Here is a 14075-nt window from a genome sequence, read left to right as displayed (position 1 = left end):
TGCCACTTCTTCCCCATGACCTTGAAGAGTGATTTCATCTCACTGCCTTGGTTTCCTTGTCCATAAAATGGGGCTCCTCTTGTTCAGTTTGGAAGACAGCGAGGGTAGATGATGGACGGCAGGGTGCCTGGCGCTCACGGGCGGTTGAGTGTGTTGTTTTTCCTGGCACGTCTGCTCTTCCCCCTTGGTCATATGCGAGTCCTGGGCCTCCTCCAGTTCCACGTGACTGTTGTCCCCCCTCCTTCCCTCAGAGCGGAGGGCTCCAGGGTGAAGCAGGAGGTGGGCTTGTGGGGAAGGGTGAGGAACCCTGGCTTGATCTGATATTCTGGGCCATTTCAGTAGAAAAGGTATTCCGTTAATAGGACGAAATCAGTGGTTAAGCGTCTGTCCGCCTTTGGCTCAGGTCATGATCCCAGGGTCCTGGGATGGAGCCCCGCACAGGTCTCCTTGCTCCATGGGGAGCCTGCTTCTCCTTCTCCCTCTGCCTGCTGCCCCCCCCACCCCCCCGGCTCATTGTCTCTCTCCGACAAATGAATAAATAAAATCTTTATTAAAAAAATAGGACGAAATCCACTGGGTCAAGCTGAAGCTCGGAAGGTTGTTCAGGCCTTTCCATGGGCACTTGAAAGCTCCTGCTGTGAGCGAGCACTGCAGAGAGAGGGGCGCCCTGGGGTTAAGTCCTGGGGCCAGAGGCTGTTCTCCGGGCAGGTACCTATCATCCCTTCTCAACACCACAGGAAGTTCTCATTTTACAGATAAGGAAACAGGCACAGAGAGGCTCCGTCATTTGCCCAAGATCACCCAGCTTGTAAGTGAACCCATATTCGAGCCCCAAACCTGTGTCTGCCCCTCACGCTGCTCCAGGGACGCTTGGCGCCGGCCCGTGAGGGGTGGAGGGAAGAGGAGTAAGCCAGCAGTGTGGGGAGTGCAGGGGCAGGGCTGGGGAGGGTGGTGTGGAAGCAGGCGCTCCCTGTGGGGACGGCTGTGCTGGGTGCTCAGGACCTTCTGGGGTTGGCAGCCCCCAGTCCTGGGCCAATCAGGATGACTGTTCCCACAGTCCACTCTTCTGTGTGGGACCATCTCTGCTCAGGAGGTGCGGGAGTCCGAGAATAGCCCCCCGTGCAGGAGGGACATCGTATATCTCACAGACTGTACCGTCCGTCATTCCGGGAGCATTCAGGGGCACAGCCACCCCTGCTCAGGGCCAGAAAATGACTGTCCACCCAAACCTCAGTAAGAAGAGAGTGGGCCCGGGGTACCAGAGCCTAGACCTTTCTGGTTGATGGAGGCTCAGCCAGGAAACCATGTTCTGGTCCCCGAGGTTCAGCACCCTTCAGAATGGGCCAGGGCTTCCTCACTGGCCTCCTCTCTGTCACCGCAGGGTGACGCCAAAGCTCAGGAACGGGCTGAATGTGGTGGAAGATCCAAACAGAGGAGATGGGGGCCGTCGCTGGCTGGGGGCAGGGCCTGTATTCGATTCCTGAGGTAACAGCACCTCAGACTGGATGACTCGTGTGTCTTCTCTTAACAGTTCTGGAGGCTGGGAGTCCACATCAAAGCAGGGTTGGTTCCTTCTGAGAGCCGCGAGGGAAGTTACACATCCAGGCCTCTCTCCTCAGCTTGTAGGCAGCTGTCTTCGCTCTGTCTTCACGTGGTCCTTCCTCCACGTGTGCCTATGTCCAAATTTCCCTTTTACAAGGACACCACGTCCGCTGTAATGACCTCGTCTTAAGTAATTCATCTACAAGAATCCTGTTTGTACCCTGGATTGGGGTGAGGTACTTGGGGTTAGGACTTCAACATATGAACCGTGAGGCATATAATTCAACCCACACCGGGCATTTGGAGGCAGCAGGGTGTGGTGGGAAGAGCGAGCCTTGGCGTGGGTGGGGGAGAAGTCTGAGGGACTTGGGTTTACATCTTAGCTTCTTAAACTCCCTTAGTGACCTTGGGCTCTGAGCCTGTCTCCTTATCTGCGAGTGGAGATTGAGAAAGTTCCTCTGCTCTTTCCTCCCGTACCCTTCTAGTGAATGGCAGCTGTGCGCCAGGCGCGTGCTGGGGGCTACGTAGTGGGCGCTGACCTCACAGGGCCCCGGATAACCAGGGAACCCACTAAAGCTCCAGCAGGTGCAGACACACAGTAGGTGCTCTCTGAACGCCCCCCGTTGCCCCCTCCCCTCCAGCTGCAGCGTGCAAAGCTCTGAGGTGGGTGAGTTTCGGTTGGTGGAGGCCCCCCTGGGCCTCCATGTCATGTGTTCTATCCAGAGCCTTGGGCTTGAGTGGACACCACGGATGGCCCTGGCCCAGGAGGGGTCCACCCAGGTGGCCTTCTCCTTAGGGCCTCACGAGAACAAGACAGCCCGGGGTTCCCAAGGAGCGTGGGCAGTGCCCCTGGCCAGCGCAAGAAAGCGCAGTGTGGCGGTACAAGGGCCCTGGAGAAGCCGTGTGCCGCTCGCCCCACACGGGTGCTAAGGAAAGCCTGACAGGGCTCATGCTGTTTTCTCCCCACTGCTCTGGGCTTCTGTCTCCTCTGATAAACTCCGAACTGGAAAATCAAAGATGCAGAACGGCACCATTGCCATTTTCCACTATGTCATGATAGTGTCGAAGCACCAGGGCCCTTTTCAGGCCCAGCCTCCTGCCAAATCGCCAGCCCCACCTCGCACAGCCTCTGAACAGAGCCCTGCGGGGCCTCCGGCCAGAGCTTTCTAAATATAGCTTCCTCCTCCTCCAGACAACAAAGACAGATCCTCTGAATGGCTTCCGTCCGTCCTGACCGCTAGCCTCAAGGCTGTTTGTCAGCCTTCCCCAGCAGGACGGAGGGAGGAGCCGCCCAGACAGGGAGCGGCCAGGACTGGAGAGGAGGCCTGAAGCCCGGGCAGGGGGGACACTGAGGCCCAGATGCCTTGGCCATGGCCCTGTTGTTCCTGCCTCGTCGCTGGGGTTGTGTGGGGTCTGGGGCCCTGTCGCAGGTGGGCTCTGCTAAGCTGTGACCGAGGGCTAGGAGACTAGGCAGTGCGGAAGGAAGAGAAAAATGGTGCTCGTCTGAGGGGATTAGCGAGGACGTGTGCCGCGTGGCCGCCGCGCCGGAGCTGCGGCAGGACCCGTGGGTGGCTACGTGGCTCTGCAGGACGGGCCCTCGTCTGGCATCTCCCAGCTGCTCTGTGGCACTCAGGGGACCCCTACAGTCGGCACCGGGCTGCGTCTTTAGTTTTGGAGTAGCACGGCGTCCCTCCCCCAGCCCTCACGGTCTCGGGGGTACCCCAAGCGCAGAGCCTCCACAGCCCTTTCAGTAGGGAAGCGGCCATCCTTCCGAACTCACCTCCTCGGCCGTCCTGTGCCCAGCGGGGTGCTGAGGCCCCTTTAAAACATCAGCCCAGATGGGAGCAGGTAAGAGAAGCTGGAAGTACTGAATAGAACAAAACCCTGGCTGTGTCAGCGCCAGTTCTGGCTGTGCTTGGGAGACACCAACCCACGTCCCACAGCCCCCACCCACTCCGTTCTGCTCACGGTAGGAGGACCTGATCTGTCCCCCAGGTCTCTAATGCCAGGAAAGGTGGGACCTTGTCTCTTGCAATTAAGGGGTGTTCAGAGGAGACCCAAAACTAACAACCTTATCATATGGAAAGCCTGGTCATCCTACAAGGAGAGGCCACTCTGCTCCAGGAACTTTACTCCTATTGGGCGTACAGGCCACTGCCCCTCAGTCTGACACTCTGCATAGAGATAAGTCAGGAGTAGATGTGAAATCCCCAAGTGTTGCCAGGGATAGAGACAGAGAGCTGCTGCTCCTGTGTAGACTGCCCTTCTGCTGACAGGTTGGTCCCCTGGCAGGGACGCTCCACGGGGATAAGGCTTTCTGTTGCTATGGCCACCGTGCATCACAGGACACTAACTCAACACAACAGCCCTGTGAAGTCAGTCCTGTTATCACCCTCATTTTTTTTTTTTTTAAAGAGAGAGTGAGTGAGCTGGGGTGCGGAGGGGGTGGGCAGAGGGAGAGGGAGAGAATTTAATCAGGCTCCACACTAGGTTTGACCCAGGACTCGATCTCCTGACCCTGAGATCATGACCTGAGCCCAAATCAAGAGTTGGACGCTTAACCAACGGAGCCACCCAGGCGCCCCCACCCTCATTTTCAAAACCCCAAGGTCACACAGCTATTGACAAAACCAGGATTCAAAGTTTGTGCTCTTTTGGCCTCTGTGGTTTCTTCACACCTTGGAGTTCTGGGGTTTCCAGTGATGACAGTTCTAGAACATTTCTAGGGGCTACTGAGCCACATCCACAACAAACAGATGGCCGATGATCAGAACAAAAGCCCCAGGCTTCTCAGGGGGAAGTCATGCTGAACTGACATACCAGAGCGCTAGGAGTTAGCAAAAACGTGTCCACAAAGCAAACCTAGGGTTTTAGCATATTGAGACTTTGCAAAAGTGTTTGGCAAGGTTCCGTGCCAAAAATGTTCTCATACCTAGAAGAAAATGAATTGCTTTGCAGGGAATGCTTCGTCATGGAGAATGGTAGACAGCAGTGCCTTGTAGGGATTGGTGCTTCTGTGGTCTTAGAGCATATCTTTTCTCATTTAAGATCTGGAAAAGAAGCGTATAGTGCAAATACGAAGTCTGTAGGATTCTTGGGAAATGAGAAGCCAAGTTGATGGAAGGTGTGTGTTTTTTGCTTTGGTTCCCTAATCCTTGCTAATGATTGTCATTTTGTTGGCTTGATTGCCACAGTGACCTACAAGTGGTTTCATCCATCCCACACTTAGCTCTCGTGTGCCCCTAGACGCCAGGCACCATGCTGGCCCAGACTCGGATCACACCTAGCTACTCTGCTTTTCACGGTGGGATTCTGTGTACTTCCACTTGCTCGTTTTCACTGAGTTACTGTAAACAGTACAATGTAAAGACCTACCTTATTCTTTTTCATGTCTGCCCAGTGGCGTTTCCCTGGAAAGTGACCACATACACCATCATTTAATCAGCTCCTGCTTGTTGGGCCTTTGCATTCTTTCTGGACTACAGTAAAGCAACAGTACAGCCTTAAACAGCCCTGTACTCAGATACTTGCCCGTCTGGACAAGTGTTTCTTTCTTTTTTTTTTTTTTTAAAGATTTTATGTATTTATTTGACAGAGATAGAGACAGCCGGTGAGAGAAGGAACACAAGCAGGGGGAGTGGGAGAGGAAGAAGCAGGCTCCCAGTGGAGGAGCCTGATGTGGGGCTCGATCCCAGAACGCCGGGATCACGCCCTGAGCCGAAGGCAGATGCTTAACCGCTGTGCCACCCAGGCGCCCCTGGACAAGTGTTTCTGAGGATAGTCACCTGGAAGGGAAACTACAGGGTCAGAGGAGATACACATTTCAGTTTTGTGGAAGCTACTGATGAATTGCCTGCAAAAAAAATATCTATTCAGTTTTAATTACCCCCAAAGCATCTGGCAATGCTAGTTCCTCGAATCCCTACCAATACTGGATATTACATTCGTTTCCTATTGCTGCTGTAACAACCTACCCTAAACTTAGTGGGTTTAAAACAAGACGCATTTGCCATCTTACAGTTCTGGAGGTCAGAAGTCCCATACGGGTCTCACCAGGCTGAAATCTGAAATCACAGTGTCAGCAGGACGGCCATCATTCTAGAGGCTCTAGGAGAGATTGTTCTTTAGCCCAAGGCCCCCTCCCATCTTCAAAACCAGCAACGTCCGGGGGCACCTGGGTGGCTCGGTTCCTTGAGCCTCCACGTCTTGGTTTCTGCTCAGGTCCTGATCTCAGAGTTGTGAGAGTGAGCCTGTGTCAAGCTCTGTGGTCAGTGAAGAGTCTGCTTGAGATTCTCTCTCTCCCTCTGCCCCTCCTCCCACTCTCTCTCTCAAACGAATAAATCTTTTAAAAAACCAAAAACCCAGCGAAGTCTGGAATCTCTCTCACATGGTATCACTCTGACACTGACTCTCTGCACCCCCTCCCATTTTCAGAGCCCCTTACAATCAGATCGGGCTCACCTGGATAATTAGGGTTTGCTCCTTATCAGGTCAGCTGACTAGCATCTTGAATTCCCCCTGTGACTTGAACTGCCCCTTACCTTGTCCCATGACGCGTCCACAGGGTCTAGGGAGACGGGTGCGGACATTTCGGGGGCGGGGCATTTCTCTGCCCGCTGCAGATACTATCAGCCTTTTTAGTGGTGTCCACTCTAAGTGAAAACATGGTCTTCTGCTCTTTCACGTTGCATTTTGTCAATTATTTGGTTAAACATCTTTTTCTGTGTGAAGAGGTGGAATGGTTTCTATTATCGTAAGTTGTTCGAGTCTTTCGAATCCTTTTTGTTGGACTGCATTTTTTTTTTTTTTTGGTTGTTTTCAATTGAGTTATACATCCTTGAGGGCAAGGACTTTTTCATGTTCATGTTCACATCCCAGTGCCTGAAAATATGGCCAGATTCAGAGAAGCTCCTCAGTGCCTGTTGGCCTTCCCTCCCTCCCTCCCACCGCATTCTCTTGCCTTTCTGCTTTGGAAGAAGTGTCTGGACCTGGGGGCTTCCAGCTGAACTGAGTTGAGTGTGTGTAGAGGTCATGATGGTCTCGTGGCTTACTGACTGCACCATGGACTTCTCAATCCATGATGGGCTCTGGGGTCAAACAGACTGAGTGTGCAGCCCTCTGCCCCTGGCTGGGCCTTTCTGGCATGCTGGCATTTTTGGGTTGCCGGTATGAGAACAGGACAAGCATTGACCCCTTCTTTTGAGAGGAAGGGACCCTCTCGCTGAGCTGCCCCACCTTGCCGTGTTGAGGCCATGACAAGACCCACCACCAATGACCTGGCGTGGTGCAGCCCCAGGGGGGCTGGACACCCCTGATCTACCTGACTCTGCCCAACAGGCAGCAGGGAGACATTACTTTCCCCTGTCACTGACCTAGAAATGGAGGCTCAGAGAGACCAAGGGGCCTCCCAACATGGTATGGCTAGTTTGGGGTACGGGCAGTCTCCCCAACACCGGCCCTCTCCGTGGCCTCCCTCTCTCCTGCATTTCTCCAGCCTGATGGGCCGGCAGCCACGAGAAGTCACCTGGGCCGCAGCATCCATACCAGCCGCACCCCTGCCCCCTTTGGAAGCTAGCAGCTATCTTTGCCTGGCAGATCCAGACCCAGGACTGAGGAGGGGGGCCACAGGGAGCCCCTTCATGGTCAACAGCCTGGGCCCCAGCTGGTCCTGTGCAGCTGCCCCAGGGCTGGAGCTCATTAGCTCTTTTATTAACCCCGTCTGCTCATCTTGGAGACTGGCCCCGAGTCTCTGTGCTCCCCGCCCGGGATATGTGGCGGGGGGCTGCACGCAGATGCCATTGTGTGAACTGGGTGGCATCCTGGAGGGCAGACGCCCAGGCGTGCTGTGCGGGCGAGCATGCTGCGTGGGCGAGCGGCTGAGGAGCTGGAGCCAGCAGGGCTTGGGAGGACGGGGAGTCTGGAGACCCTGCTGGAGCCCCCAGAGCCTGTGGGGCCTGGGATAAAGTGGGGCTTTGCCCTCCCAGGACACAGCGGTCTGCTGCTCCCCTTCCGCTGAGGCAGCCGCTCCCTCCGTCTCCGCAGGAGTGCATCATCGACGAGGACTGTGGGCCCACCAGGTATTGCCAGTTTGCCAGCTTCGAGTATACCTGCCAGCCTTGCCGGGACCAGCAGACAGTGAGTGTGCCCAGAAGCCTCTGCAGCTGGAGCACGGGGGCCGTGGGGGCTGGGCTGGGGCCAGAGAAGAGAACCGGGGCGAGACGGCCAGCGCCCCATGGTTCTCAGTTGGGCTTCCGGAAGCCTGCAGTGGGGCTCTTAACCCTGTCCATGCTGGGAAGAGCCTCTCCATGATGCCCACTGGGGCTGACTCCTGGAGTGACTAGGAAGCCATCTGCAGACGCGCCCTGCCCCTGGGGTGACCCATCCCCAGAGATAAGACCAGGGAAACCACTGTGGCCCCCACTCCCACCCTCCAGAGCTTTCTCCCCAGCTGCCCGGGGAAGGCAGAGGAAGGGCCAGGAGGAAGCCAGGGTATGGCCCCGAGAGACATTTCAGAGAAGCACGAAGCCAGGCAAGCGGAAACTCCCTCCACCCAACAGATGTTTTGGACAAAGCCATATGGGCTCATCGACTTCGCTTGTCCTTTTACATGATGAAGACAATAACACAGCATGATAACAAGCATGGAAAATAGAGGGCTGCTTCCTCCCTGTCCGTCCGGGGCCATCTGTGGTTGGACAGCTGCAGTTGTCCCTCGTGCCTGCCATGTCGGAGTGTGGCTTCGGGGCGGACCCCCGGCCACGGCACCCATGGGCCGCCCCAGCCACCAGGTCTCCGGGCTTGGGCCTCGAGTTAGCTCTCAGAATCCGGCCGCTGCCTGCATCTGTGGGCCAGAAGCCTCCTTCCGTCCTGACCTAGGGAGCTAACAGCAGACAAGGCACAAGTCGGGGGGAAAACTGCAAAGACGCACTGCGTCCTTCGCGGAATCTCGAGTTGCGTGGGAAGACCCAGATACAGGACTCGCCTCGTGGGCCCCTTCCCAGTGTTCTGACCCCTCCCATCTCCGCCTCCTTGACTTCCCCTAGAAGCCCCACAAACCGAGGCCTCAGCCGTGGCCCCTGCCCAGTGTCATGAGAGCACGTGCTTAACCCACCTGTGGCATCTTCAGGCTTTCAGGGCTCGGAGCGGGGGCGGCTGGGTTCTCTCAGGAGCGCGAGCCGGCATGCCAGGGTTTGCCCACCTCCCTGCAGCTCTGTACCCGGGACAGCGAGTGCTGTGGAGACCAGCTGTGTGTTTGGGGTCACTGCACCAAAACAGCCACCAGAGGAGGCAACGGGACCATCTGTGACAACCAGAGGGACTGCCAGCCTGGGCTGTGCTGTGCCTTCCAGAGAGGTGGGTGGGCTCTCCGCCGAGTACGGGCAAGCCCTGTCCCAAGCTCCACCATACTAGGCTTCCTGGAGCCCCATCCGTGCCGAACACAGCTTTTCAGGGTCCCACCTCCTGGGCAGGCTCCCAGATGCTCACTCTGTGTGTGTCCCAGCCCCACAAACCCCACCTGGAGTGGACCGCCATGTCTCTCTCTTTCTCTGTCCCCTGTTGACATCTAGAAAAGTTAAATTCCTTCAGGATGCATGAGCCAGGGCATTAGGAACACCCCCAGATGGGTGGGGTAGGAAGAACCCCTCTCCACTCTCAGCTCATTTCCCAGGCCCCGAAGGTAGCACCTGGCTCCGTCCTCTTTCTGAGGAGGCCCCTTCTATTCCCCTTCCATGCTCACTGCCGCTCCCACATGAGATTGCTCAGGCGCTCTTCCCTCCTGCCGTGTTTCTGAAAACCGCTCCCTTAGCTGCCTCCCCAGCTCAGCCTCTGCAGCCCCCAGCCCACCTGGTCCCTGATGTCGCAGCCATTTTCCCCGAAGTCAGCTCTCAGTGTGGCTCCGCGGGCAGCTGGGCCTGCTCTGTTCTGACTCCTCAGTCTGCCTTTCAAGGCCTTAGCCAGCGGCAGCTTCTCCATCCGCCTTCTCTCTCCGGGGCTCCCAGCCTTCCTGCCACGCCCAGCCCCAGGCCTTTATTAGTGTTGTGTCCCAGCCTCGAGTGCCTTTCTTATCCTCTTAATTTCTCCAGACCTTTGGCCTTAAAACCCAGCATAAGCCTGCGTCTCCACGCAGTCCTCCCTGAATACTTCACCCCTCCTGAGCCCATCCTGCCATTGTTTCTTCTCATCTCACCTCTTCAATTTTAATCTCCACGTTGTGGTTGAGGGTGGAAGGTCGGGTCTGCCCCCCATTTCTCTGCTCCCTTCCGTCCTCGATGCTGGGCACCCAGGCATGACTCTCCTCTGGCCCCAGGTCTGCTGTTTCCTGTGTGCACACCCCTGCCTGTGGAGGGTGAGCTGTGCCATGACCCCGCCAGCCGGCTTCTGGACCTCATCACCTGGGAGTTAGAGCCTGATGGAGCTTTGGACCGATGCCCGTGCGCCAGTGGCCTTCTCTGCCAGCCTCACAGGTGAGGCCCCGCCTGCCCTCCCTGTCAGAGGTCAAGAGCAGAGAGGGGCCACCCAGTGGGATCTCAGGAGCAGAGGGGTGATGTGGATTTAGTTTAGGGTAGGTTTAAGTGGAGGGGTCCTTGGGTCATCCAGATGGAGTCTAGCAGTCCGATCTATCAGTCTGGGGCTCAGGAGAAGGTGTGGCTGGGGATTTGGAGCTCCTGTGTGTGGTGGTTGAAGCCTCATGAGGAGGTGACCCAGGGAGAGGGAGTGGAGGCAGAAGAGCTGGGGGCTGAGATGGGAACCCAGGCCCTTCCCATGAAGGACACACTGAGGAAGAGTGGGCAGAGGTGACCGAGAAGGCACAGAGGCAGAAGGGAAACCAGGAGAGTGGGCCCCCAAATTGGGCACCGCTAAGAGTGTCCTAAGCTGCTGAGAGACCACGAAGCCTCGGAGGGGTGGCCTCCCTGCAGTCACTACTCACCTCCCTGCCCCCCCGCCCGGCCCCCGGCCGAATCCAGGGTGGCAGGGCAGACACAGAGGAGGCCCCAGGTGCCCACAGGTGCAGCAGATATGGCAGTTAGGCCCCCGCCCGACGTCAGGGGCTGCTCCCACCTGGAGGCTCAGATGGCAGGCGGCTGCGAGGGGCCGCAACTGCCGCAGACTCTCAGGCCCCGCCCCAGAGTCTCACGGGAAGACAGACCTCCGCGGGAGGTGGGGGGCCGCCCCCAGGCAGTGACCCTCCCTCAGCAATCTCTCTGAAGGTAAGACTCCACTGAGGCGTCAGAGGAGGTGTGAAGGAGAGCTCAAAGCGAGGGCCTCTGTCTCCAGCGCCGGCCTCCGCCATGTTGCGAGCCCTCCGTCAGCCCGCGCCCGTCCCGTCTCTCCGCAGCCACAGCCTGGTGTACGTGTGCAAGCCGGCCTTCCCTGGGAGCCCTGCTGAGGACGGAGAGAGCCTGGTGCCCAGAGAGTTCCCCGACGAGTACGAAGACGGCAGCTTCATCGAGGAGGTGCGCCAGGAGCTGGAGAACCTGGAGAGGAGCCTGTCTGTGGAGATGGCGATCGGGGAGCCCGGTGCTGCCTCGGAGCTGCCGGAAGGAGAAGAGATTTAGACGGAGGCCTGTATGCGGCTAGACGTGTGATAGAAAGAGCTAATTTATTTCCCCAGCTGTGTCCTCTAGGTGTGGGCTTACCGGGCTTTTCTCCATGACCTCTTCCCAGGACATTTCCCCTCTGGCTTAAAATGAGGTGCTGCGCATCTGGCCAGCTCCCCCGACTGCACACCATCCATCCCGGTTCCGTGCCTGGGAAAGGGGGGTGTGTGGGAGGGTGGAGGGCGGCTGAACTGGTCCAGGTTATTGGCCGCTTTGCCTCTGCTGGTTGGCACCTGGCACATTTCCTTTTTCCTACATCACCTTGAGAATCGTAGGAGGGCAGGGGATGGGAAAGGATGCAGATTTCCCCATGACGGGTTTTGGGGAAATGTGGACTCTTCTACATGTGGAGAAGACTGCCCTGCTTTGCAAACATAAACCTGGCGAAGCGTAACAAGTGAATTTTCCATGTACTTCTTCCCGTGGGCGCAGGCAAGCTGTGCCTTCCGCTGCTGCAGGTGACGTGTTCTGCTCATCTGTGGTACGTGTCCCTGTCCTGTCAGCAGTGTTCCTCGGCTTCTACCTCTGTGCCGGGCAGCAGTTTCATACCCCTCACCACAGTCTGGCAAGGGGGGTGGCGGTCTCCCCCTATGTCAGCATCTTGGAGTCTCGGAGACATCAGGTTGCTTGCCCGAGTCACACAGCTCGTGAAGACGAGAGCAGGATTTCTCCCAGGTGTGATTCCGAGCGCATGCTTTCCCTACTCCTCCCTGCCAGCCACAGTGCCACCGACAGGACCCTCTAAAAGGAGGATGGATGGAAATTTTTCTTTCGAGGCATATCTGGAATTAAGGTCAATCTAGTTCACTGTAAGATTACACTTCTACTGTTAGACATCGCATTCTCCCTAGTGCCATCGTTCTAATAGAGGAACAAATGGTATTGACACTGCGCCCCTGTGGCAGTTAGTTATGGTAGTGACTTGGAAGGTACAGGATTCATGCAGAATATATATATATGTTAACTTGCCAGAAACAGTCCTTAAGTAATTGTAGGGCCAGGATTATAAATGAAATTTGCAAAATCACTTACCAGGAACTGAAGACCATTATCAACCACATGGAGAAAATGAAACAAAGCAAGGCTCTGTGAAATATGGTTGTAATATCCAAACTGAGAGCACTGGACTGTATGCTATTCCGTAAATGATATTTTCAGGTGCCATGGACTGTTTCTATCATGTATTCATCCAGAGTTACTAAATTTTAAAAATTGCACGATTGTATAAGCATGCTTTGAGTTTTAAATTATGTATAAACACCTTTGTTGCATTTAAAAATCAAGCATAAATCACTTAAACTACTCCTTTGTAGTTCTTGGACGTCTTTTTTCCTTTTGACTTTGAATAAGTGAAAAACACTTTTAGCCAGAAAATAAATATAAAATGGAAATGAACTGTATTGTTAAAACCAAAAAACCCAAAAAACTCTTCCACGTAAGTGAATTTTCCAGACAAGTGAAGCACATCTGTTTTAGCACCAAAATATTTTAGAAATGCTCACCATTTTTGTCAGGGATTAGTCTTAAGAGTGTGAATACTTCACTGTCTTCTGAAAGAGTAAATGGAATAGTATAGGACTCTTTAAAAAATTTTTTTTGAGAGAGAGCATGAGTGGGGGGGGCAGAGGGAGAAAGAGATCAGACTCCCCACTGAGCAGAGCGCCCCACACAGGGCTAGATCCCAGGCCCCTGGGATCATGACCTGAGTTGAAGTCAGACACTTAACCGACTGAGCCACCCAGGCCCCCTGACTGTTTTCTTTTCATTCAAATGCGGTTCTGGACCATAGGTAGGCAGTCTACCTTATTATCTTCATTGAATCCAGTATTTCCTTCATTTAACAGATGAAAAAAATAGAAGCTCAAAAATATTAGGTGATGGAGCTAAAAGTCAAACAGAAACAGTATGTAAAACTCTGCCCAAGACATACTGGTAATTTTAAGATGAAATATAGAGCTGTTCTCTATTCAATGTCAAAGTCATCACGACCACCCTGTATCTTTATTACTCAGTAGGTATTTACCGAGAGCCTGCTCAGAACCAGGTGCTGCCAAGTTGATCCAGATAGGGTCCCCACCCTGAACGCATCACAGCCTCCCAAGGATACTCACCATACCCAGCACCCACAAAACAAAAGCAGTCAACCCGGTATTACAACAGTGTCATGGGAGCCTCAAAGGAGCACCTGGGTTGGGAGAGTTGGCATGGGAACTGGCTCTCAAAGATTGTAAGAGTTTATCAGATGGTCAGAAGGAACAGGAAGGGGCATTCTGAGCCAGGGGCAGAAGGAGGGAGGCAAGAAAAAGGGATGGTATATAGAGGAAACAAAATAATTCAGTGGCTGGAAGGCCAGGTAAATTTGAACAAGTGTTTGTAGAAGTGGCTTAAATGGTTTTGTTCCACGAAAATGTTATTGAGCTCCCACTGTATGTCAGGCCCTACCTACATTAGGTGCCAGGAGACAGTGGTACGAGATAAAACAAGGTCCCTCCGTCATGGAATTCGTGTGCAGGTATATCCTGCTCCGCGTGGTCATCAGAGCTCACTTGCAGTGGGAAACTGCAATCGACAGAACACAGTTGGCAGTTACTGGAGAAACAAGCCCTGCATGTTTGTATCTCAAGTTGGTACTCCTTAATTAAATGAGTTACCTGAGGCTGAACACTGAGTGCACCTTCTGTACTGGGGAAAGAGGCAGACTGGGAGCAAAGGAAGCAGTGAGGGAGCATGGTCCCCACCTCTCGGGCAAGGCTACAGGGTCTACTAATAATTCCTGGCCTGGTGAATTCTCAGGCTGTAACCAGTCAGGAGACCTGCTTCTTCAATACAGAGTAGCTGGTAAGGGGAGGAAGAGTCCATGCTGTCATGGGGAAGGGGCAGAGAATTCCTCCCCGATGCTTTTTTGCCCTCCCAACTTGGGTACTATGATCACTG

At 54.8% G+C, this 14075-nt stretch overlaps 1 protein-coding gene across 1 annotated transcript in view; it reads left to right on the top strand.

The window, feature by feature from the left end:
- Positions 1-12446, top strand: part of DKK3 (dickkopf WNT signaling pathway inhibitor 3) — a 44922-nt gene extending 32476 nt beyond the window's left edge. The window contains exons 5-8 of the mRNA XM_026486812.4: positions 7585-7677; positions 8751-8895; positions 9851-10007; positions 10880-12446. Of these exons, the coding sequence (XP_026342597.1) occupies positions 7585-7677; positions 8751-8895; positions 9851-10007; positions 10880-11099 (615 nt within the window). The 3' untranslated portion in view covers positions 11100-12446. The remainder of the gene's footprint in view (positions 1-7584; positions 7678-8750; positions 8896-9850; positions 10008-10879) is intronic.
- The last annotated feature ends 1629 nt before the right edge of the window (positions 12447-14075 follow it).

The sequence above is a fragment of the Ursus arctos genome, unplaced genomic scaffold (assembly GCF_023065955.2).
Source record: "Ursus arctos isolate Adak ecotype North America unplaced genomic scaffold, UrsArc2.0 scaffold_23, whole genome shotgun sequence".
Classification (NCBI taxonomy): domain Eukaryota; kingdom Metazoa; phylum Chordata; class Mammalia; order Carnivora; family Ursidae; genus Ursus; species Ursus arctos.
This window is presented reverse-complemented; position numbering and strand designations above follow the sequence as displayed.